At 39.3% G+C, this 24,932-nt stretch overlaps 1 protein-coding gene across 2 annotated transcripts in view; it reads left to right on the top strand.

Annotated features, from left to right (window-relative positions):
* Positions 1-3,357: 3,357 nt before the first annotated feature.
* The window catches only part of GPC6 (glypican 6), a 720,043-nt gene continuing 698,468 nt past the window's right edge, over positions 3,358-24,932 (top strand). The window contains exon 1 of one of the 2 annotated variants that reach the window (XM_015851542.3): positions 3,358-4,159. In XM_015851542.3, the coding sequence (XP_015707028.2) occupies positions 3,844-4,159 (316 nt within the window). In that variant the 5' untranslated portion in view covers positions 3,358-3,843. The remainder of the gene's footprint in view (positions 4,160-24,932) is intronic. The other variant, XM_085536013.1, reaches the window with a different exon arrangement.

Below are 24,932 nucleotides of genomic sequence, written 5' to 3'. Positions count from 1 at the left end.
ACGGTGAATCTAAGAGTCAGCTTCTTTTTTGTGAATTTGAGTTATAGAACATTTTGACATTTCCCAAAGCTTTATTGTCAAGTCAGATGAAAAATGCTTTTGTCTATATGGTCCCCTTTATGCCCATGACATCAATGAGAGTTTTTTGATAACACCTGAAAATAAATCAGTGTATCTTTCAAAGTTATATCATTTATCATGTTTACAAAGTGAAATAACTCAAAAAATATGAAAAAAATGCACAAAACTTCCCCCTGCAATCACATTTTCACTCCTATGTGCTACACAGTATCATTTTTTACATTCATAATTGTGTTTTTCCACCATGTCCTTTAACTGTTTAGAGATCAAGATGATGACTGCTTTGCAAATGATGTAGCAAATCAATATTTGGTTTTGTCTTTACTGTTTAGAGGTTCCATAGCTCCTTTTCTGCACAATATTAAACTGTCTCAGCAACATGGAGCAGAGCATTCCAGTGGCTGGAGGAATTAATACTGGCTGCTGCTCCACTTTGCACTGACATTTTTATAATGATGTGGCATGAGTAATAACTTTTAATCCATTTGGTACACAAGTAGTTGGAAACAAAGGTTAAATTACAAAAACAATCAGTGGAACTTGATAAGAATATTTAGAATGACTTGAGGCAGGGACAAAAACTGTAATCACCGTAAACTTGATCAGTAGATGCAAAGTCTTCATTCAAGATGAGATCTGCGTAGCTACACTGAATGTGTTTGGTGGAGAGAGTTCTCCAAGAGGTTAAATGGTGGATTTTCAGTCTGGTTGTCAAGCAAGCATAATATTAAAAAAAATTACATTTTAAAATGTTATTATTTCTTTCCACAGAAACTGAAGATAAGCAAAAGAATTCCCTGGTGATTCAGATGTTCCATTTTAGTAAAACAAAAGGTTCATCTTTGGTGCTTATGCAAATTAATTGAATGTACTGCTTCCCAAAATTTATGCTGGAAACAATAAGCTTTTACCAGACAGTTTAGAGGCCCGACCACTCAAATGACAACTCAGAATCAAGCCCATCTCAGCTGGAGATCACTTTAACTGGGAAGGTATTAATCACCATGTCAAAGAGCAGGAAGCCAGACTTCATTCAACATTTATATATATATTAATTTTTTTCTACTTCAGCAACAAATAGTCACTTGCTACTCCTTCTAAAATAACAAATTAAAGACTATTTTCATCAGTCGTGAAACACACTAGTTATGTGTTTTTTATAGTCTAGAACAGCTGAAAAGGGATGAATATCTCAAGGCTGTATCAAACATCCTAATAGTCTAGGCCCTGAAATAGGAGATATTGTATTTTGTGCATTTGTACTTGACAAGAGGTGTTATGTTTCTAAGGGATTTCTAAAGCCACTGGCTTAGAAAACATTCTGACCTGGGCTTTCTTTGGAGCTCTTCCACTTTGTACAAAATTAATTACATATGTACTGAGAACACACAATGATTCTCCCATGTGATGAGTAGGAGATTTGTTGAAGTGGTAAAAATATCTGTGTTTAAATGTGAGATTCAATTAGAGCTCTTGGGAGAGCAAGTGTTCCTTTACCTTGTAGGACTCAGATGCTGCCGGAAGCCTCAGCCATTGATGTCAGAGGCAGGATTCAAGAGAGGACATGAGTCTGAGTTTCCCACAGCTATTTTCCCCATACTATAAATGTCAGAACATCATCGCCTAATGTAAATCCCTGTCACGCTATGTGAGGTGAATAATCAACACATTTTTATTTTTTTTTATATATATAATTTTCTGGAAAATAAGTGACAGTTAGATGAGCTCCTGTGTTAATCACAAAATATCTTTTGCTCTTGTACCATGATTTCTGTGCTTCAAACTGGCTTGTTCTGATTTTTCTCATTTGTATCTACGAGTTTGTGTCAAATAATTTTCCTGTGGGTTGAAGAAACTTTGAAGAAGCTTAGATTGTGGGGGAGTCTGTTGTGCTTGATACGTGGTAAGCTAACTCTCTCCTGTGGCCACAATGCAAGAGATAAGGTACATGTAACACCCTCCTGATCCTGTCTTGGAGTGAATAAGGTGTATCTTAAGATCTGCCAAATTTTCTCCATGTAGTAAATTTCTGGACCTTGCCTAATTTTAGATTTATATGGTGTCACTACAAGCAGCTTATTATATGTAGTGGGCAGGAAACACATGGGAACACTATTTTGGGACTGCTAAAGCAGAGACTTCCATCCCACCCTCCACTAGGTGAGGCTGGGTGATACCATTTGATACCATTACAGTTCCCATTCACTAAGAAAAAAAACAACAACAAAAAAAAAACAACAAAAAAAAAAACCAAAAAAAAACCTCCTCAGGAGTACTAGCAAGAACTGTGAGATAACTAAACCTTTAAAACTAACAAGTCCATGGAGATTGAATAGGCTCATGGCATGGAATAAAGGACAGAAGTCTCTCATCAACCTCCTCCCTACCCAAACCTTTGCATTCCTCCTTCATCTCACTAGCCCAGACCCAAGACTAACACTGCAGTTACTATGACACTGCATGGGTACCTAAAAATTTGGTCTAATTTGAATTGTGATACCAGCACGGCAATGCTGTGTGGCTCCTTGCTGACAAGCACTCTTAAAAGAGAGTGTGGTCTTTTATCTTTGCTGTTTGCTCTGCTTCTCCTCGTCCTAGGCCTAACTTTTCTGTCTGTATACTTTTGACAAAATACGGCTCATCTCTCCAGTATTCATAAAAAGCACTGCAATAAATCCTATCAAACTCCAACTTCAGATTTTACTATCAAGCGCTTCAGAATGGAATATTTTTCTTTCTCCCCAAGTAGAGGCTGAATTCACCTTGAAGGAGTTTTCTTTGCTTCCCTCGCTCAGTTCTCCGCAGATGCTCATTTGCAGGAGAGAATTTATGGCTTTGTCCTCTGTTCTCCTCTCCTAGGGTGGCACAAATTACCTGGGTCAAGGACTGCCTGCTTTTCCTTCCCCTCATCCCTCTCTAGCTCCTGCACAGGAATATCCTTCCTCCTTTCTCCTGTGGATGATGGGCTCCTCCTCACTCTGACTCTTCAGCTCCAGCATTTACGTGAACAACAGATAATAATGAATAAAAATAAAAGTGTTTATGGGACCCGCTCCAAAACTGACATTATGGAGAGCAAAACTGCCAACGAGTATCTTTTTTGACTTCTCACTAGTGGGCTGTTTATAATTAAGGGGCTCAGAGCGCCTGGATCTTGGATGAGGAGGAAGTTTTCAGAGCTCTGGGTGGTTTTCCTTCCTTCTTTCCTCCAGCAGACGGTGATCCACGCCAGGATTTTCTTCCTGCTCCCTTATTTCAGCGATGCAATGTGTAGCACGTTTCGGTGTATGTATGTGTGTGTGTGCATGCGATGTGTGTGCGTGTGGCTCTCCCTGGCTGTGGCTGCCTCCAGGATTGCTCCCTGCCTGCTCCGGGTGCCCGCTCCGGCGCTGTGCGGAGCAGAGGTTTCCCCGGCTCCCGTCAATACAGGCACTAGCACCTCACGCATGCACACACACACACACGCGCACACGCACGGAGCCGCTGTCCAGTCCATCCCCACGCCGCCTACTGCCTCCACCACCTCCAGCCTCTCAGCGGCGGCGGGCACAGCTCCGCGGCGGATCGCGCCGCCGCTTACCCGGCGCACCGCAGGCAGCCGTCTCAATCTCTACAACATAGAGACAGATTGTTCCTTTTTATTTATTTTTTTCTATTTTTTTTTTTAATTTTTTTTTTCTTCTTTTTTTCCCTGCTGGGGGGGTTGTAGCCTTTTGCCGAGGAGGCTCAGGGACGAGGCTACCGCTCTCCCGCTGTGCGCGCATGTGTGCGTGTGCGCGCCCACCTCACCCCCGCCTCTCAAAAGTTTGCCTGGGCGGTCGGGGGGCTCCCGGCCCGCCACCCCCTCAACAAGGGGGCACGGCGGCGGCACGGCGCGGTAGCGCGGGACTTGCGCGCCGCGCCATGCCGGCTGCGCGGAGGACTGCGCACTGGGCCCTGGCGGGGCTGATGCTGCTGTTGCTGCCGCCGCCCGCGGCAGCGGGGACTGAAAGCAAAGCGCGGAGCTGCGGCGAGGTGCGGCAGGCGTACAGCGCCAAGGGCTTCAGCTTGGCCAGCGTGCCCTACCAGGAGATCGCAGGTACGGCGCGGGGCTCGGCGCGGGGAGATGCGGTGCGCACCGCCCGCGGCTGTGGGGTTTGGGCTGCGCGTTCTCGTGCGCGGCGCGGAGCGGCTCTGCTGGCTTTGCTGGTCCGTACCCGGTGATCGGTGGAATGTGTGGTGATAAAGGAATACATAAAGGCAGAAAAAGCCAAGAAAAAGAAACACAAGAATTAAAAATAAGAGGGCGCGGGCGATGCCTTAGTGGTGGTTTTGTTCGCCTGCAGAAACTTCTTGAGAGTTGCAGCTGGGTTGCTGGAGGCTGAGAGCTGTTCCGCAGGGGTTCCGGGGGGAAATAACTTTGCTCTCTGACAGCGGGGACGGGGAGAATGAAAAGGGTGGAGGGGAAGCGGGGGCAGCACCGCCCGGGCCGGGAACGGCCCCTTGGGGCGCTCCACCGTCGCCCCAAAAGAGCGGAGAGGCAGGAGCTGCTGGGAGGAACCCGCACGCACACCCCTGCTCCGCTGCCCCCCGGCAGCCCGGCTCTTGGCTCTGCCTTCCGCCGAAACGTGCCCACAACAGGTTATCCCTCCGTCTGCCTGCGAAGGTGCTGGGGTTGCCTTTGACGGTGATTTTATTTTCCGGCTTTTCCCTGCAACCTTATCCGTATCGCATCTTTGGGAGTGAATGAATAAAAATGTGTCCTGGGCGGATAATCTCTTAGCAATCAGAGAGCGTGACAAAAAGAGAAATAATACGGGGAAAGACGTGAGCGTGAGCTGCTCAAATTGGGCTGCTCGAGCCCTCAAGACAGATTGCTGCTTTGCTGCCGCCGCTTTGCTGTGAGGTTCTGTTGTTTGTACAGTGAATGAGGAGCCCCTCGGTTTGCTCGCTTCCTTGTAAAGTTGGAAGCAGATTTTTCTGGAGGTAAAATAAAGCCACGGTTCCTCACTCATTTAGCACTTTTCAGGGGAGGAATGATAAATGTGGAGAATTTCAGGACGATGAGGGTGTAGCTCACAGAAGTGCTGGGAAGGCTGTTCCATGCTGTCAGTGCACCAATACTGAGCTCATCTCTGCACAGAACAGTGGTTCTGACCCACTGATATGCATTAGGATGAGACAGTAGGACACAGGACTGTGCCTATACCTGTCCCACAGGCTCCCCTGGCCCTCACATTCATTGTTGGTTCTCTGGTCCTTCTGTGCTCTGCTTTAAAATCTCTGCTTAGGTCGCTCATCAATCACATACAATCATTTTTATTTTTTTTCTGAAATACTCCCTGTGACCATAGACTGTTTGGCTACATAGTCCTGCTTTCCCTTTGCTTATTGTACCTCTGTCTTGGGACAGGGAGGCAGGATATACTCCGTCCCCTTTAAAAATATTAATGAAATGCAGTGGATTTCCATGTCCAGGTAACTTTAGGCAGACACTTGTTGCTTTCAGCTTATTTATTTTCCTAATGGAGAGCACAAAGTTGCTATGCAGGTTTAGTGGCTTCTCCTGGATATCCCGATGGCAAGTATCTGTAAACATGTATCTGTACAGAAAGACTCAGTTAAGTCCCAAACTGCTCTTCAGGGTACTCTTTATGTTTAGAAGTAACAACTACTTTTCAGTTAAGAAGTCTGTGGTTCATGCAGATGTAATGGGAGGCTCAGAAAAAAAATGTGTCTCTAGTTGTTTGTTTTCTTCATGGCCTTGTTGCTGGTTGGTGTACTGACCTATGAGCAGTTCATGTGTTGCTATTTGGGCTGTTGGAAGGTCCAGGTGTATTTCAGAGTGCTGCTTTTGGGGAGGTGCTGTGAGGCTGTGCCACAATGCTGCAGCATAGGCTCTCGTTAACATGGGAGCCACCTATGTGCAACTGGGCACAATGTTGGAAGTGTTTAATTAAAGCAACCAACACACAGATTTCAGAATAACTGTTTTCATTCTGTTCCTTTCCACCATCCTTGTGTGGTTAAGGAAACAATTTGTTACTGCTATGAAACAAGCGTAGTCTGTCAAATGCCTCATGCTTTAAAGAGTTTAAAGTGCTTCATTACATTCATATTTCTGAACAAATATGTTTTCAAAAGATTTTGCATTTCGATAATATGTTGGAAAATGGTAGCACACAGCATGGTTAATGTGTTTTGATTTAACGTTATTCATATGTTTCCATTTCCCATTTGCTTAAAAGCTCCTTTCTGGCCAGAGCTATTGGAAGTTGACAAAACGAGCGGTGTTGTGTTGCACTCGTGCACAGAGCTCTACAGTCTGCTCGGATGGGAGGCTGTAGGCACAGAGCTGCCCCTTTGCTGGGAGGAGCTGCTCACCAGTCTCATTTGATAGTTCTTTGTGAAGTACTGGAACTTGCTGTACGCAGAGAAGGTTTAAGTTATGGATTTTATGGATTTTAAAGCTATAAGGCAAGGTTTTCCTGCAGCCATTCTTAACTTTTATTTTATTTTTTATTTCTATTTTTTAATTTAAGTGAGGTATGTGTTGAAGTTGGCAGTGCTCTGATTGTCCTCTGTGCTTTCACAACAGTGCTAAATTGTTCAAAGAAGTGTTGTAGTGGCTGTTTGTTACAAGCATTGCTACACCTAATGCCGTACCTGAGAGGCAAAGTCTGGTGCTGGGGTACAACTGGTTTTTGGAGAAGCTGGTTTACAGCTTAAATCATCAAAGTGAGTCCTCCATAAAAGTACTTTGACTGGGAATGCTCAGGGAGAGGGAGGTAGGACTTGGTCCTGTGCAAAACCAGCGCTTGTCAGAGGGTGGGAGGCAGTGGCTGTCCTTGTGTAATCTGTGCTGCTGTGGAGTGGAGTGTCCTGCACTTGGATGAGAGCCAAACTGTCATACTTATGCTACCGTGATCCAACATTTAGGGGCTCTGAGTGGAGTTCCTGATGGCTTTACAGAAGCTTTTTGCTGTAGGAAAAGCTGTCACTTAAAAGGTTAATACAGAAGTGAAAAGCCACTTCATGTATCTGTTAGTAATACTTGAAATCTAGACATGATTTCAGTAACTCCAAGTATCTTACAGGAAGCCAGGGATCTAAATTAACAAAGGTGGATAGATACGGAGAGTGTCCCTGGCTCAAACTGTTCTGAGGGAATGTCTGGCTATTTCAGAGTAATAGATGTGTACAAATTGTGACCTTCCACTTTCAGCAGATCTTTGTTTTTAGCAAAGACATATTTTTATGCCTATGTTTACCTAAAGATAGCCTTTAGGCAATGATGCATGTAAAATATATACTAGAAAGGTGCAGAGTGTGTTGTAGACGGTTTCATTGTTTTTTGTTTTGTTTTGTTTTGGAATAGATGGCAAATAATACTGCATTTAAGGGAACACTCTGGTTAAACTACCAACTCTAAAGATGCTGAGTTCCAAATACTCCTTAAGAAATTAGAGAGCTTTGTTCTCCTGTGCAGATGATGAGCAAGGTGAGATTCTAGCAATGCAGAGATGCTGTTGGGAAAGTAACTGAAGTGAAATCAGAAGCAAACCCTTCATTTCAGAGGTTTGAAGGTCAGGAGTCACTTGAAATTGTGCTTTGATGAATGGGTTTCACACTGACATAATACAGAGGTGTTGACTGGAGAAAACTAGCAAACATAATGCAGTTGCTTGTAGCTCTAAAGTGATAATAAAAATAATGAAAATAAGCTCAGTAGTCATTTATGCAATTGGGCTATTATTCCATGTCAGATGTTCTAAGCAATGAATGTTTTGCTTTGCTTTAGATAGCTCTAACATGTAATGATACATTGAGAGAAAAAGAGTGGGAAATCCTCCCGACCATGTCTGTATCACAGCATTTCTTAGTTCATGTTCTCTCTTACTGTTTCTCCACTGATGTTGCTGAGTATTCTGCAAAGTACCTGTAGACCAGAAGACAAATGGGTGTTCACAGACACCTTGTGTAGCATCTCATGAGTATAAAACAGGAATACCTTTATTGAAATCAATAACGTAATCAATGCAAACTTGTGAAATCTGTCTTGGGCCATTAGAGATCAGTTCATTCCCAAATCTGAGGGTGAAATGAAGATGAACGGGGAATCTGGTGTAGTCTGTGCATTTTTCTTGTTTTAGCTCTGTTTCAGAAGTATCCTTTACTTCAGTGAATTCAGCAGCAAGAGACTCTTTGATCACTGTCCCTCAGGGCCTCCCCCATTCTCCAGTTTTAACTGCATTGGTGCACACAAATGTGTGCTTTTACCTAGGAGGAAGTATAGCTTTTCTAAGACCTGGCTGTGCTGTCACTTTTGCACATATTAATTGGTACGTATGTGACTGGTTCCATTAAAGTGAATACAACCTATGTATGTGCATCTAAACCTAGAGGTACTCCTTGTATGCTCAGGGCCTTAGAGGAGAAATAGCATGTTTTTAGTGCTTATAAATAATTGATTCTGACTGAGAATTTTAAATCTCAGCATCTGGAGTCTCCTGATCTGATTTTATTGTAGAGTATTTTGGAAAAGGGGTTTTAAAACAGAAGCAGCAGTGCTTAAATAATTAGTGTGATGATGAATTACAGTGTATTGTATGCTTATCATCTTATTTTTTTCTTTCTTTCTTTTGTCAACAGTCTGATTTATAATCAAAAAGCATACCTAAAGCTCCAATATTTTATACACTTATAAGTGTTAATATGTTAAACAGTTCTAATGTTTCATTAACACTGATTTCATCATATGCTATTGTGAAATACTCCTGAGATTAGGTGGTGCTCAGACACCAGAGAGGTCAAGCACTATGTTAAAAGCTCAGGCCATTCTTTTTATATTACTGCAATAAAGAATATATTCATTTCATTTATATTACCACTTCGCTCTCATAAAAGGTCAGTTTCATCTGAATGTACAATTACTTGCAAATGGCAAATCTTATAACAAGTGATCAACAATAAAAGCTTTTCTGGGTAATTTGTCTTTAAAATTACCACCTGCCATTTGTTTGAATGACTCAAGGATCTTGTAGCATCACTTGGAGATCTCTGTCTTACTTCTGACAATACACATAAGAAAACCATGCATACTAATATCCCTTTCTGCTTAGTAAAGTAAAAATGCATAATTACATTAAAGTTTCTAGTTGAAATAACAAGTGTGGTGCTTAAAACTCCATTACAGTATTGAAGTATCAGCACTCCCATTAGTAGCAAAATGAAATTACGTTTTCAATGAACTATGACTCTGTGCTACCCTTCATACCTGGTTAATGGGTGCTATCTCCCTGGGAAGGGAAACTTGATTCTGTGGCTTTGACAGTTCATACTGCCAGGCATAATTATCTTAGTAGCTTAAATACATGTGAAAGAATTAATACTTCTCCAACAATTCCCAAGATCAGCATGTAAGGGCTGCAGTTTAAAAGCAGTATAGTTGTTACGCTAAACAGAGAGAGAATACATTACAAGATGCAAAAGGAATTTAAAATGTGTTGCATGTGGCAGGAAAACACATGCCTGGTGAAATCCTTAGCACATGCATGTAAAACTGCCTGAAACATACTGAAACTAAGGCATGCTTTCTTCACTGTTTATAGCTAAGGAGCTGCTGCACACGCTCACTAAGTGATCTTCCCTGGCAGACTTCCTTTAGCCCTTGTAGGAGGCTGTCGTAGAGACCACCAGCTCCTTCGCACGGGTTTTTTCAACAGCTTGACCTTTCCCTTCAAGCGAAGCCAAGCCACAGACAACACTTTCTTCTGCTGAGCCATCCTTAAGTGTTCTCCTCCGGGATGCACCGCACAGCTCCGTGCCCGGGGCCCGCCTCTCTCTCCTTCCTTCCCTCCTTCCCCGGTCGCGTTGCAGCAGCCGGGAGCGCCCGGGAGGCGGCTCTGCCGCCCAGCGCCGGACGCCGGGAGCCCCGCAGGCTGGGGGCAGCGGCTGTCGGTCCGCCAGAGGAAGTGCATAGGGCTGATGCTCCCAGCGCACACAGCAAATTGCTCTCTGGCTCTCATAGCCTGCGAGGTCTGTTACCTTAAGCTTCTAATGGCCTTTTAACAGCGTTTCCAGCTGAGCAGCAGATGTAAGGGATACGGAGAGCAGAGAGCTGGGCTGTTTTTTGCTTCTGAAAGAAACATTTCTGCGGACGGGCTAATAACAATGGAGCCTTGGACCTGCTTTGTGACCTGCTGGGTTTAAAATAGCAGGGAAAATCTCCAGAAATAAGTGTAAGTCTCCACTACTTTTAAGAGGTGCCTTATGAAGGCTGTTAGTTTAGGTACACATACAGAGTAATGTGGTTAGTTATATCTCTACCCATGTATACAAGTAGGTAAAATCATGGCTTTTATCTGGAATGGCCTCAAGGCCAAGTCTGGGAGCTGAAAAAAAAAAAAAAAAAAAGCTGCACATTTACACAGAGAGGTATTTGCATACCAGGTTGAATCTTTATTTTATAGGATCCATCTGAAAAACATGTGTGTAAACATGAGTTCAAACGTATGCACAATAAAATACAGCTCAGTGCTCAGTTCATACATGTCAGGAAGATCAAAGGCCGTGTCAGCTTTGTCAGTCACATAGCTTGGGCAATCCAATTAGTTCAGTCCCAGTGCTTGACTAAGAAATAAGCAATGCAACCAGCTTCTAAGATAAAAGCAAGACCTCTCTATTGCCAGGAACAGTTCTGCCTATATCCCCATAGCAGCAGCTTTTGCCATGTCTATCGTGACAGGCACATTTTTGTCTGTGTCCCTTCAACCTGTGTGTTGAGTATTTAACTTAGACTGCATGGATAACCATCTGGGCACCATCTTTGTCTGAGTTTATCTTTGGGAAAAGTCAACATGTGAGGCTGTTGCATGCCTGGGTTTCAGACTGTAATATGACATAGTTGGAGGATGTGGGTGAATTCTGACACAGTTGTGACAACTGGGAAGGAACGTAGATGTACCTCACATCTGGCAAAACATGGTCTGTGAATGCCTCAGTACAGTTCTTGTGTCTAATGTTTGCACTTGACTTTTAGGTTATGGTGTATCCCTTATAACCTTGATTTTTCCTTTGATAGCCCATAAAATGTAATTAATGCAGGAAATGAAAATGACTTTCTTAAACTGAGTTATGTATCAGGAAGTGAAGCATAGCACCGAGGAAAGGATCTTTATGCTCAGTTATCCCATCAAAAGTGTGATTGTGCTGATGGATGGTCATGGCCATGAGGTTCAGATGCCTGTGTGCATTTGTTCTAGGTTGTTTTCAGTCCAGGGTACAGTTTCCTGTTTTCCAGAATTTGTAGTTGCTGTGTCTTATTAAGGACTTTTGCACAGTTAAAACCCTATCAGTAGATTTTTCCCTGTTGTTACTGTCCAAATGATTAAATATCCCATACAAAGCAGATAGTGGTGGTTTAACTAGTCACACTCCAAACTGGAAGAAGTTTCTATCGTCAAAGAGCTTGTTTCTTTGTTTTGTGGCCATTTCTTTATGATTCAAGCCCAGTGCATAATATGTAATTGTTACACTGCAGACATAACAATGAAGCTCTTGCACAGCTTGCTATATTGTCATAGTTTTATATGACTGGCTCCATAACCTGAAAGACTAGACTGTGAGTTTCTAGGTTATAATTCCTTTAAACAACAACAACAACAAAAAGCAGAAAAACAAAGGAAAAAAAAAACCAAAAACCAACAACACCAAAAACCAAAACCAAAATAAAACAAAAAACTTAGCCAAAACCAAAAAATACCAGAAAACAGAAGATGGAAAAGGTTTAGGTTCAGACTGTCAAAGTATATTTTCATTTGGTTTTCACCCTGAATAGTTGTTTTCTGTCAACAAAGTTAAATGTCTTTTCTGTTTTTGCTTCTGACTGATTCCCTTGCATCAAGTCTTTCAGTCAGATGTGATGACCTAGATCAGCAAACTGACTTGGTGGCTAACCTACCAAAAAGATCTTGAAGTTACACAAGAATGTATGTGGAAACATGTGCCTGAAATAAATAATGACAAGAAAGTGGGACTCACCCTTTCGGAGGCTGCCTTCTGGTAGTCAGCTGATGATTGTAATGAACCTCTAAGAGGAGGCTTGCTTTCTTTCCTCACATGGAAGCACCGTTGAATGTGCCAGTAGTTACAGTATTCTCAAAGTCTGATAGAAAAGAAACTATCAGCAGCTGAGCATTTCTGGATATTGTCCCCAGTTTTGCAGTTGACTTTATAACCGTGTCGTCAAAATTTGACAAGACATACTGGTAAAGTCATCTGTTCTCCAGTGCTGAATGGGCTGAACATCTGCTTGGGATGAGCGATCATAGTAAGAGTTCTTCACTAGCTTAGGGAACTCTCTGCTTGTTATCATGTTGATGTGTGATCGTTAATGTGGTCAGTTTACTGGGCGTCTGCGGTTTTATTGCACACTGAAATTTGGGGTTTATGAGGCAAATGGATTGGATTATTAGACCACAGTTTTATATACTGCTATTTATTGTTTTTATGTTTTAAATCTTTTCTGCACCTGAGGGCACCCATTCACAGCTATATGCAGCTTTGAGGTGTAGAACAAAACAGTGCTCATAGTAGGGTTGAAATATAAATTGTTATAAGTAGTGGCAGAGCAATCCTTTGCATGTCAGTTGCACCCAGCCATCAGTGAGCAGACTCCAGAAACTGTTGCAGAATATTTAAATATCTTTTGATTTCTTTTTCTCAAGTATGTTCTAGTTCCCAGAATGTTCTAACAGTGCAGTGGTGAATCAAAGTAGAGAGATGATGACCACCCACTGGCCAAATTTGAAGTGTTTTCCAGTTTTTGCTTTTAAACTGACATAATGTTTGACAAAAAATGAAGCTGTAAGTTCAAACAGGGACTACATCCTAATTAGTTTCACCAAATGATTGACAGTGTAAATCTAAATACCTACTAATCTAATCTAAATATTTAGTTCTCATATATTAACATTTGGCTTTACAACTTTAACTTACAAGATAATTCTGTGTATGCACAGTTCTCATTCCTTGGATGAAAATAGCAGTGAACAATTTTGTCTTTCAGCAATAGCTGTGTCATAGAGAAATATGGAAAACACCTCTTGAGCAGTTTCTAACTCAGACTGTTTTTCCTTTAACTGTTAGATCACCTGCAATTTACAATATTCTTAGTCAAAGGATTTTATAACATGAACATATTTAAAGGAGTTTCAAAAATATAAAAGAAAATGGCAAAGTTGGCCCACAGGAAAAAATGCATAATAGAATCCATTTCCTTTTCTTTTTTAATTTTATGAAGCAATACATAATCTGCTATCAGTGCAGCTGTAAAAAATTCAGGTTAGACAGATCATGCTAGTCAAAGTTGCAAAATACGATGTGGTAGCTCAACAGAAATAGTTGTTCCTATGCAGAAAAGCAAAACCTAATTTTAAAATTGAGGTATTTTGAATAACAGCACAGGGGAGGTTTATTTATTGAATTGGTGAAAAGCCAGGAGCAATATTCCTTAAATACTTCTGTTCCAACATGGTCTGTCATGCTTGCCATCAGCTAGTATGAGTATTGCTAATTGAATACCTGGAATAGAAGTAAAATGCATTGTTTAAACACAAATACCTGTCTTTGCAACATAGCTGTCTGATGAAGAAACAGCTATCTGAAATTGAGCACTGAAACATCAATTTGTTTGTTCTTACAGATGATCTTCTGAAGTCCTGTACCATTCTTTGAAAGAGAACTCAAAAGACTCTTTCATCTTTAATTACTGAGACAGCATAATGAAAGCCATGTATAAATTGTCTGTAACCAGATTGGCTGTGGGACACTTGCACACTTCTGTTAGAAGCTTTTTCAGTCAGTCTGCCAAAACTGATTTCTGCCTATCTGCGTTGAAGGTAGCTGATGGCACAATTTGATCGAGATTTAATTGTTTGGATTTATGTATTTATTTTCCCCAAAACTAAGTAAAGCAATAGATGATCAGATTTCAAAATTAGAATTTAGTTGTGTGAAGCACTGAACAAATACAGAGAAGGGGCTGCCCTTTCTGCAAAGGGCTTACATTGTATGTTTATTACAACATTTCTTCATGAGATTTCTGTGTCATCTGATTATTAAGGAAAAAAGAAAAAAGACAAATAGTTTTAATATTTATCTATTTATTTATTTATTTCTACTTAGTTAATAAGTGTAGTGCAAGTAAATATGCTGCTTAATTTTTTTTTTTATTGTAACTTTGAAGGATATCAGCTTCATATCCCATTGAGAGTACTAAAGTATTTGATGGATCCTTTGTGGAAGTATCCTTGTACCTAGTTAATTAGTAATGTAGTGTCCAAGTTTTCTTTTCAAAGCAGCTCCAGCTGGACATTGTAAATCACTGTCTAGAGCACAGTCAGTACAGGAACAGGCAAAACCACAAACTCTTGTTTGCACCTTGTTGCCAAAATCCAATTGCTGATGGAAACACAGAAATACAAATTGTTGCTGAAGTGGAGCTTTTCTATATCTGATGAATGGATTTAAATTGCTCTTCTGTTCTGATTAGTAGCCAAGACACTCAAAAAGTCACCTGAAATTCTACTATATACCAGGCATCCTTTTTTTTTCCCATGGTGAATCATGACAATGTGGATAAATTTTGAATTATAAGTGAGATCCAATTTTCCTTTTAACATTAATATAGTTTTCGTTTCATGGTCAGTCTCTGATTCTTTGAATGTTATAAAGCAATTTCTACTTTCTGGTGTCAGGACGGTCATTGCCATTACCTTAATCCTTAATGGGCTTCTCAGGCTAAATCTGCTTTTGAAGAAGAAGCTCTGTATAATTTGCTTGTCTTTTTTTTTTTTTTTAAATCTAAAAAATGAGCAGAATCAAATGCAAGATGAAAAACATTATGTAGATAAAGAGCAGAATCATGCAGTTTAGTCTGTTATTGAACCAGTCAGATACAGGTCCATAAACTGCAGCTGGGCTAAAGAGTCCTGCATGCAACTTTGCTATTGATTTATATAGTTCTAGGTTAGTTTTTATAGTCATTTCAGTATCATCATTACAGTTCTTGTACAGCACAGACAATAAACTTTCTAGAAAGACTAATGGAGTTGGCAAATTAGGATCATCATCATTTTAATGGCTTATACATAAATGCTAATCTTCTTGTTCCTTTCTGTGATGCTAGAAGCTGATCAAACTGTTGAATTTAATGACTGTTCAGATAAGTCATGCTGAAAGGACTGACAGAACAGAATAAAACTTTTCAATGCGGTACTGACAGTTTCTATACCTTTGCATTACTTCAATAAAGGGATATGGAGATACATTACAATTAGTTTAAATCCACAAATACGAGTTATTTATATTTTCTCAAAAGCCCATTCAAATGTGCAGAATAAGCATTTTTTCAAGTTGATAGTAGCAGCCAGCAATCACATTTTCTGATCAGTAGATACTTGCATTTTTTATACTCTCATGCTGGTACGAAAAGCACATTTGTAAATATTACTAGTATTTATTCCACAGGTCTTTGTCTGATTTGTATTTTTATTTTTCCCCTGTGATCTGAAAGTGCTGATCACTTAGGGCTCTTTGAAGAAAAGATATTCACTAAACTGTGTTAGATATAGCAGAAAAATAATATTCAAACAAATTTCTGTTGAGAAAAGGTCTAATTTTACAGGAGAACTACACACATGTCTTTCAACAGCAAAGAATTATTTTGCCCAGGCAAGGTAAGGAACATATTCTGAACACTTTATCAGTCTCTTGTGGAGGACTCCTCTTCCTTTTCTTTCTATAGCATTATTTTTTTATTCTGCCCAGAATATTTCACATTCACATTACCTGTACAAATACATGTCTTCATACTTCAAAAGAAGATAAAAATATCAGATAATTCATATTTTAACATTTCTCATTCTTTTATGGAATATTTAATGTTCCCACAAAGGACTAGGCCACCACTGTGCCAGTTGAAAACCTCTTATTTTAAATATATTCCTGCCTTGCAGGATAAGGTTTTGTGTAGAAGCTTAAGGTGATACAATACAGTCTAAATGGAGATATAATATCCATTGTGGTGAGTAATCAGCCAGTGAGTAAGCCAGAATTTTACATAAGAAAACTCCTGAGAATTATGCTGATGATTGAGACATTTGAATCTCCACTTCTCAACTTCTGGGAGAATATCTTCAAGATTGTTTTGTGGGGACGCATCAGAGCTTTTATTTTGAAGCAGTTTCACATTGCATGAATCTTTATGCATATGCATAGATATTTTTGGTGGACAGCAGTCTGAATAAACCAGTGTAGATCTGGAACCCCTCTGAGAGGAGAGGGAACTCTTCACTCTGTTCTGTCCAGTAAAGACTTACTGAATGCAAAGCAAAAAGATTTCAAAAGAAAAGATTGAGATCAGGTTGTCAAAACTGTTTTCCTTGCCAGGGAGAAGCCTGTCTATACTAAATCTATTTTAACATAAGGTAGCCTTAAAATAGGCTAACGTTGCTATTTGATCTTGAAGCTCTTTTAATAAATAACGACAATAAAAACCCTCAAGCAACTTGGAAATTTCTAAATACAGGGTTTTTTCCCTTATTTTTTCCTCCTTGAGGAATATTTTAACAATTCCTATTTTCTTTCTGTCCTGATAATGTTATTTAAATTATTAGCAATAAAATACTAGATTGCAAGCAGTCAACAGTAATCTAAAATCTGTTTGAGAAACACTTTGCTTTATGGAATAATCTTCCTAGAGTTCTGATGAGAAATTCATTGCTTGGGTCATTTTATTCTAAATTGAACAGAGCAGAGTGTGCTAGATGTTCTGTCACCTTGTTAGGATTTGTCAGTAGTGATAACAGGCCTTTTTTCTTTAAGTACTCTAAAGGAACAAACCACAGTGAAAACAAGCATCTATAGCTTGCACAGCCGGGGGCCAGTTTGGATTATCAAAACTCCTGATGTAGGTGGCTGCTGGCCCTTCAACTTGGGGATTCTCTAGTGACCTAATCCTTTTTGATGGATCAGTTTTTTTACAAGTAAACACACTGCCTGAAAGAGAAAGTGTTCCTACTCCCACTGTGCAGAATCCTCAAAAAGGAGTGGGTGTAAGAGGCTACATAAGATAATTTACATTCCCTACAGTAGTGAATCTTTTGTGAAGAAGAAATAGGTGTAACTATTGGATGCGTACAGAAATAAGCACGAGACATATTAAGAATAATGTAAAAAGTGAGTTTTGGGTAGAGCTTAATTTCAGGAATGGGTTAATTCTGCCTCAAACATATACATGAAGAAGAGAAAGTATTATCTGGAAAGTGGATTTGTTTTCCTGCTACAGGGTGCAGGGTGGCAGGGCAGAGCAGGTACTCATAGACCCCTGTCAAAGGGTTCAGTATTGTTTCATTCTGTAAATGTGATGGGGTGTTTTTCTTTATTTATTAATACCACTGGAAAAAAATATTCCATGGAGAACCAGCAGAAGAAATCTTAGTGTTTCCACTGGAAATTGAACTATTCTCCTTTTAACGTGTTCCATTAAGGTTAAGGCAGAAGAGAGGCCTTGAAGATCCCATGGGCTCAGCCTGTTTTCACTAGAAGTTTTATTTGCTTTCTGAGCCTAAATACAGACTCAGCAGTGGGAATAACAGCAGTTTTAAAATTTTCTCCTGGGGAAATCACTTGACTTCAGAAGCAGCTTAGAAGGTTGCAAAGGTGTTGTTGGCCAACAGGCACAAGATCATTTGATCTAAAACTGAGCTCCAAGTTGCTGTTTGAAACCTCCAAGATAATGAGTCAGTTTCAGAAATAATAGCTTCATTATTTTTTAATTGGGCTGCTTTTCAAGAAATCTGGGTCTGCTCATCAAAATACAAGAGATGTTCCAAAGATCACAAAGTTTAAGAAAATTAAGTACTCTTGAATCTATGTACCTGAAGCAAATCTGTTGACTGTATACTACTGGCCATCACTAGTGAATTCTCCTACTTCTGATATCTCATGTGGAAAAAAACCAAATACATTAGTTTAAGCAGTATATAAATATAAACTGAAGATTAGTACTTAAAATGAAACTAACAAGACCAGAACCATTTTGGCAAGGTTATTTCAGGGAATGGTTTATATAAATGAGAATAGCTTTCCTTTGTGATTAACACCATTATATTCTCATTCATTAAGATCATTTTATTCACTTAGGATTATGCAGCAAATTTCAGAGGAGCTTTTTAGCAGCAAAATGAGAAAAGCTGTAGAATACATACAAATGGCAGCATATGTACTAGAGAAAGTAGAATGCAGAGTGGGCTGGGAGGACAGGGCAAGGTTTGTATTCAATTTGTTCCTGGATTGTAATGTGGAAACTGAAGAATTATTTCTCATCCAGCTACACATACATATAACTGTAACTAAGAATGTGGCTATGTGGTGCGATGCTGATGAATGAACATAAAAGCCTTTCTGAGATTATTTATTTATTTATTTATTGCTTTTACTTTAACTGAATTTCCTCCTTACTGCCATCTAACTTAAAAATAAATCTGGAATTATGCCTCATTTGATAGGAATTTGGTAGTCATTTGACAGAATAAGTTAGTACTAAAACATTAACATGGTACAATTATCACATATCTTTGACAAAGTGTTTCTGAATGACTAATGATTTCATCAATGACTTTTTTTTCCTGAAATTCCCTCCCATCAGTCCCTTCTGACTGTTTGTCCTTCCTGAAATGTCCCATGAGTTTTTGACCTCTCCATAGTCCCGTTAGTGCAACTCAAAAAGTTTGGAAAGGTCTCAGATGCTCTCCCCTTGGACCCATTGAATGGCGAGCCCTTTACTTCACAGTAAACCTATCTACATAGCATTCTGGGAAAAGAGTTTCCTTTCTTGACTTATTTTTTGTTTCATATGAGATAGAATAGCCTCATCAGCCCATTATTCTTCTTGAATAGTCAGAGGAGTTGCTGACTCAGTGAGCTCTAGTTTTCACTGATTGTGTTACTAGAGTTCCTGCACATATTATTGCTCCTCTGATCAATGCTAGGTCTTTGTACAATACTTTCAATTTGTATATTTTTTTCATTTTCAAATTATTTTGATATTCTGCTTCTGACACTTCAAACTATAGTCACCAAATTTTCTTACGTTCATGGTTTAGCCTCCTCTCTGTCCATTTTGTCAGACTCTGTTGGAAATACTTTTTTTACCTTGTGGGACCCAAGTCTGGCTTAGTCCCTGTTTCAGATGATCCTTTCATATGATGATATGGTCTATTGTTGCAGCTTTTCCCAGTTGCTGGTTTTGCCAAGTTCTGTGGTAAAACTGTTGGATTTTAGTAGGGCCAGGACGTTTTTCTATGTTCAGAATTTTCTTTCCTGGTCTGTTTGTTTTTATTCTTGTGGGTATGGAGGGAAGGGAAGCACCTTCAGTCTTTGTGTAGGAATGAAGTGTTAAGGAGCATAAAGTGCACAGGTTTGCTCTATAAACCTTTCTGATAATAGGGGGGAAAAGTCCAGGTGCGGCAATATTTGCAAGAACAAAAGAAACAATAACTAAAGTTACCATCTGTAACATTAAGTTATGTATTATTATAGTAATTTTGCTCAAATTTTGGAAATATCAGAACCTTGTTTACAAACTCTGATGTAACCTTGCTGTAGTTAGTCCTGGTATGTTATTTTTAGATCATAGGACTTAAAAACAAAGTTCCATGGTTGTTAAATGCAAAGTGCCAGTGTTGTGCAGCCCAGTAGGGGTGTCTCACCTGATCTGCAGCATAGGATTCTCAGACTGGCTGACGGAGCAATACATAAGTGTTTCCAAACTGAATTCTTAAAAAAAAAAAAAAAAATCCCTAAACATTCATGTGTAGAATATCCATACTGTATAATCAACAAGTATATAATCAACAAGTATACAGAATGATGTTAGAAAGGTATAACTAGAAACAAATAAGAAATGCTCACCTACATAGGCTCATAAGGAAAATGCCAAGAGGAGCAATCTCCACAAAGAGATCTTTCCCCAGTGACAGTCAGTCCTTAAATGGGGTCTACGAGAGGTGGAGCCAGGCTCCATCCGTTCTGGTCACACAGATGAATTGCCTTCATCTTTGCTCTCATGGCTCACTCACTGCTTGCCTCAGGTGGTCAATCAGAGGTTCAGGCTGTGATTCAGCAATTCCTGTATACAATACTTATGTTGAAAATCACTGCTCTCTGAATTTTTATGCTATGTGGAGAATAATTCTTTTTTTTATCTGTCAGAAAATGGAAGTGAATAGTGAAAAAAGGACCCCATAGTACATGAAAAGGGAACACTTTGCTACGGAAAGGGAAAAGGGGCCTCACTAAGGCAAAGGGTAGTTACAGATAGATAGTTTATGTTAAGGGGGTCAGAGAGAGGGGGAATTGCAGATGCTAAGTTTGAGAAAACAAGGGGATGAAGGCCATGAAGATAAAGGTGGAACAGCCTGAGGACAGTATGGTGATTAGATGTCCATAAAGCAAGCTGGAACCAATTCCGGGGGGGGCCCTCCCGCAGGGTCGAAAGTTTGTGGCGAGGAAGATGATGAGCCTTCATCCCACGACCACCCCCACAACTCAGTACGCATGCGCAAGGGGGGAGGGACTGCATGCCAATGGGGTCTCAGACATGTAATGAATATGTATCCAAATTCCTGCAAACTATTGATTATGTATTAGTTCAGCTTATATCTGTTGCACGCTTTCTCCTAACAGTGTGCAAGTTTGGAGGAGCTATCCCCCTTGCACCAGGGTGTATGTGCATCACTCATTAAACATACCTGCTTTATAACTACTTCGTGGTTATGGAGTTTGATTCCGCAGGTCAGAAGGGGAACCAAATGAAGATGCTAGGAATGTGAAGTTCATTACATTTTTTACCTTGCATTTGAAGGATATGAAATGTATTAATGGCAGTACAAATATATTTTGTTTAACAATTATCTGCACTTTGGGAAGCATACTGACAAAGGACAAAACAAGAAAAAAGTAGTAAGACGGAAGTGCCAGTAATGTGTTGAAAATCTAGAGCCTTTGTTATTCTACTGTAGTCAGAAAAAGTCAGAATCCTCCTCAAAATATATACATGTATATATAAAACAAAGACGTGCTAGATTGCAGCCTGACAAAATTGCCATGAAAATAAGATAGCTCCATGCAAAACAATGCTCACATACCACTTAGCGCGATGTTGACTCTTAAGATAAGAAGAAGTATAATGTGTTTTGGGAGTGGAAAATTAAAGTTTTTGTTAGCATGGTAATTTTTAATGCCATTATTTCATAATCATTCCACCAAGACAGAAGCAGAGATGTCTAGCATTGACAATGGCTTTATAGCTTTATTATCCTGTTAACTATTATTGAAAAATAATCTGCATAATCAAATCTGTACATAAAAATGATAAACAATCCCCAGCATTTTAGGTTCTTTGTTTAATACATAAATGAAAAAAAGCTTCCTTTAAAGTAAAGGTAAATATTGTTTCTCTCTTTCTTTGAAAGAAAAAAATGAAATAATACAGGTTTTTTTGATCCAAGGGAGATAGCTTTTAATGATGTGAAATAGCTTTTACCACCTAAGAGTGTTGAATACCAAAAGCCAGTGCAACTTCATTCAAAATTAGGGACTGTGCAAGCACATTGTTGGCATGACAGAATGGAAACAAATCTGCTTACAGGTACTTTAATCTCCCCTTCTGGTTTGCATATTGCTATCAGATGCGAACTTGATTTGTTGATGATTTTGCTGTTTGTTAACTGTGTTTTTAATAGCAGTAAGTAAATCCAAATTTTAGTAGAGAAATACAGGTGCTGTAAGAAAGCCTTTTAAAATCATGTTTAAAATAAAAATATTACATGGTACTGCATTCTGCTCAGGCCATGTACCGTAAAAAGTACCACATCAGGAAAGTTATTCATACAATTTATTCTGGTATTATTATTAAATTTTTGTGATATTCCCCATTGCCCATTACTAATTTGCCTCTGTAATCATGTTATTTAAAAAAACATGGTCAAATTATAACTATTTTACTAAGTCTGGTAAGCAGACAGCCTGGAGTGCTGCTTTTTGGCCTCATGCTATATGTTGGTAGAGCAAGGAAACAGTTCATTAAAACTGAACAATCTGCTTACTTATTCCCTGTGAAAAATTCATAGTTGTTAGTAAGCCAGAATTTGAATCAGTAACTGCATGCAGGTACTGAACCAGGAACTGTGATCAATGTTGTTTAAAATTGTTACCTACTGTTCAGTTCTTCGGAAGATACTCTGTGTGTGTGTGTGGGGGGGGGGGGGGGGGGGGGGGGGGGGAGACGACCACAAACAGACAAACATCAACAACAACAAAAAATCCAATAAAAATAGTCTGAAGAGAAATTGAGCTGAAATAAGGAGAGTTCATGGGCAGTAGGATCAAAAGGGAAGTAAATTGGAAATGTAAAGAACAGGGAAGAAGAGGCACACCACAGACAACATAAAGCAGCACACAGGTGAGGGGAGTGGCAGACAGTAACTTCAGTGAAGTGAGAAGTTTTAATTTCTTTGAGCTTGTTTTGCTTATAGCTTCTATAGAATTTCATTTGCTATTTACTTTCAGAATCTTATCAGACACAAGTGCTGATTGGACTATTTCGGACGGTACTAGTCTCTGAAGTTCATAGTTGTGATTAGTTTCTTCAACAAATCTTTTATTCTGTTGCTTTGATTCCTGTAATTAATCACTCTCACTCAAGAACATTTTATCAAAGACTGAAATTGTTAAATATAAATTGTCCACGATTTCATAAAGAGAAGGCAATTTTAAAGGTTTTGATTCTCAATATACATTCCTGCTGTAAGCATAAGATCAAAGCACCACATTCTAAAATACTCATAATATAAGGGTGAATGGGGAGCTTTTTTTTTTTTTTTTTTTTTTAATATACATTCTTAATGTGTAAGATGACAGTTTCCAAACCCCTGCAAAATTGTAAAATAGATTTATTGAAGACAGAACTTTGTATCCTATCTGTGATATGCATATATATGCATATATATGTACAGCTCTATGTAGGCAGTTGAAGGAAAGCTGTTCAATTGCTGACAGCTGTAAAATAATTTTTTCTACTCTGCATGTGAGAAAAGAGGATACTAGTGTATGAAATGATATGTGATACTACAAAAAGAAAAGCAAACAAAAATGAAGATGCTGTTTCGCCTAGAAGTGAAGGCTGGAGTGCAGGCAATATAACAAATGTGTTATTGCATGAAAATCAGTCAACTTAAAAGGGGCAGATTCATGCCTAAATTGGAATTAAAATGACTTCATGTGTAATTTAGATGTGAACATTTCAGAAAACAAGTCAGGCAATGTTTCAAGAATCCCATCACCTCCATAACCACCACCACCCCCATAAGTTGCATTGTCTGTTTTGAGGCAGAAAATTCTTCAGCATTCTAGCCACTAAGCTACTGAGTCGGAAGAGTGTTGTTCTCCTGCCAAGATCTTTCATCTTAATAGATGTTTGGCACTTTGATTCCCAACAGGATTTGGGACCTGCTTTATCCGGCCTTTTGTTTGCCTTTTGTTCTCCTGTGCTTACCATATGGATATCTTAAAATTTCCCTGGGAATTATGTAGGTTCTTATGATTTCTGTATTTTCTTATTTCTTTTTACATTACATTAAATGTATGAAGACATGTAAAATGTCTTTTTTCTTTTCTTTTCTTTTTTTTTTTTGTACATAGTTCTTTGAAGAATGGAGTATTTCTAATCAGGAAATTCTGCATTATTCTCTGGAAAAATTCAGAGAAAGTGCTTACATTATGATTTTAATATGACTTACTTTTGATGTAAATATCCCCATTGTCTCTACTTGCTGTGCTTGGGCTTGCATTGTAGTGTAGTCTTGTAGAACACAAGATGGACATCCTATAGTTAACCAGTGGATGCACTCCAACTACTACCAGATTCTCAAATCCACAGGTGTAGATCAGAATAGGTCAAAAGTCTTTAGAATGTACAGTGTGTATGTGAGGTTGCAATCATTAATGATTTACTCAACAAATTTTATCATACTGCGGTGTACTACTTTACTTTCCTATATAGAAACAGCTGCAGATTTCGTAAGGCTTTCTTTCAGCTACAGGGTAGCATAGGCAGTCTGAATCACTTTGTGACAGTAAGGTGCCTAATTCTCAGACAGTGAAAATTCATGTTTGTAGTCTAAAGTAGATGGTGCAAATACAGTTGATAGTGTTCATATAGTGCAAGGCAGTACAGGCAGCAGTTATTTATCTCTTCTTATTTCAGTCCCCTTTAGTGAGTTATTCTGTCTGTGTTCAGATTGATCCCACTGAATCAATGCTAACTACATGGAGTGGCACACTGGATCTAGATATGACCACCTCTCTCATAGGTTAGGGTTTTGACATTTTTTTGTTGTTGCTTTAGGGGAACAATGAGAATGCTACTACTAAAAAAAATAAATAAATAAAATAAGGAAACAATAGCAAGGGACTTCAAAATACACCCATTTCCAACACTGTACTGTGAGCAGGGCTGCCTCTTATCAGTCCAGGCTGCCCAGGGCCCATCCAACCTGGCTTTGAACACCTCCAGGGACATGGCATTCACAGTTTCTCTGGGCAGCCTGTGTACTGTCCTCATACTCCTAACATGTAAGCTATTCAAGTTTCCCTTCCTTTAGTTTGGAAGCCTTTCCTCTCATAACTGCTGTATCCGGAAACATATTAAAGCACCTTTATTTTCATCATACTTTCTGTTCTTCTTTCACAGATGAGAAAGAAGCATATTTTTAAGTTTCAGATACTCAGCTTCTGTTAGAAGAGTA

Source organism: Coturnix japonica, chromosome 1 (assembly GCF_054131305.1).
Source record: "Coturnix japonica strain WE chromosome 1, WE-NBRP24, whole genome shotgun sequence".
Lineage (NCBI taxonomy): Eukaryota > Metazoa > Chordata > Aves > Galliformes > Phasianidae > Coturnix > Coturnix japonica.
This window is presented reverse-complemented; position numbering and strand designations above follow the sequence as displayed.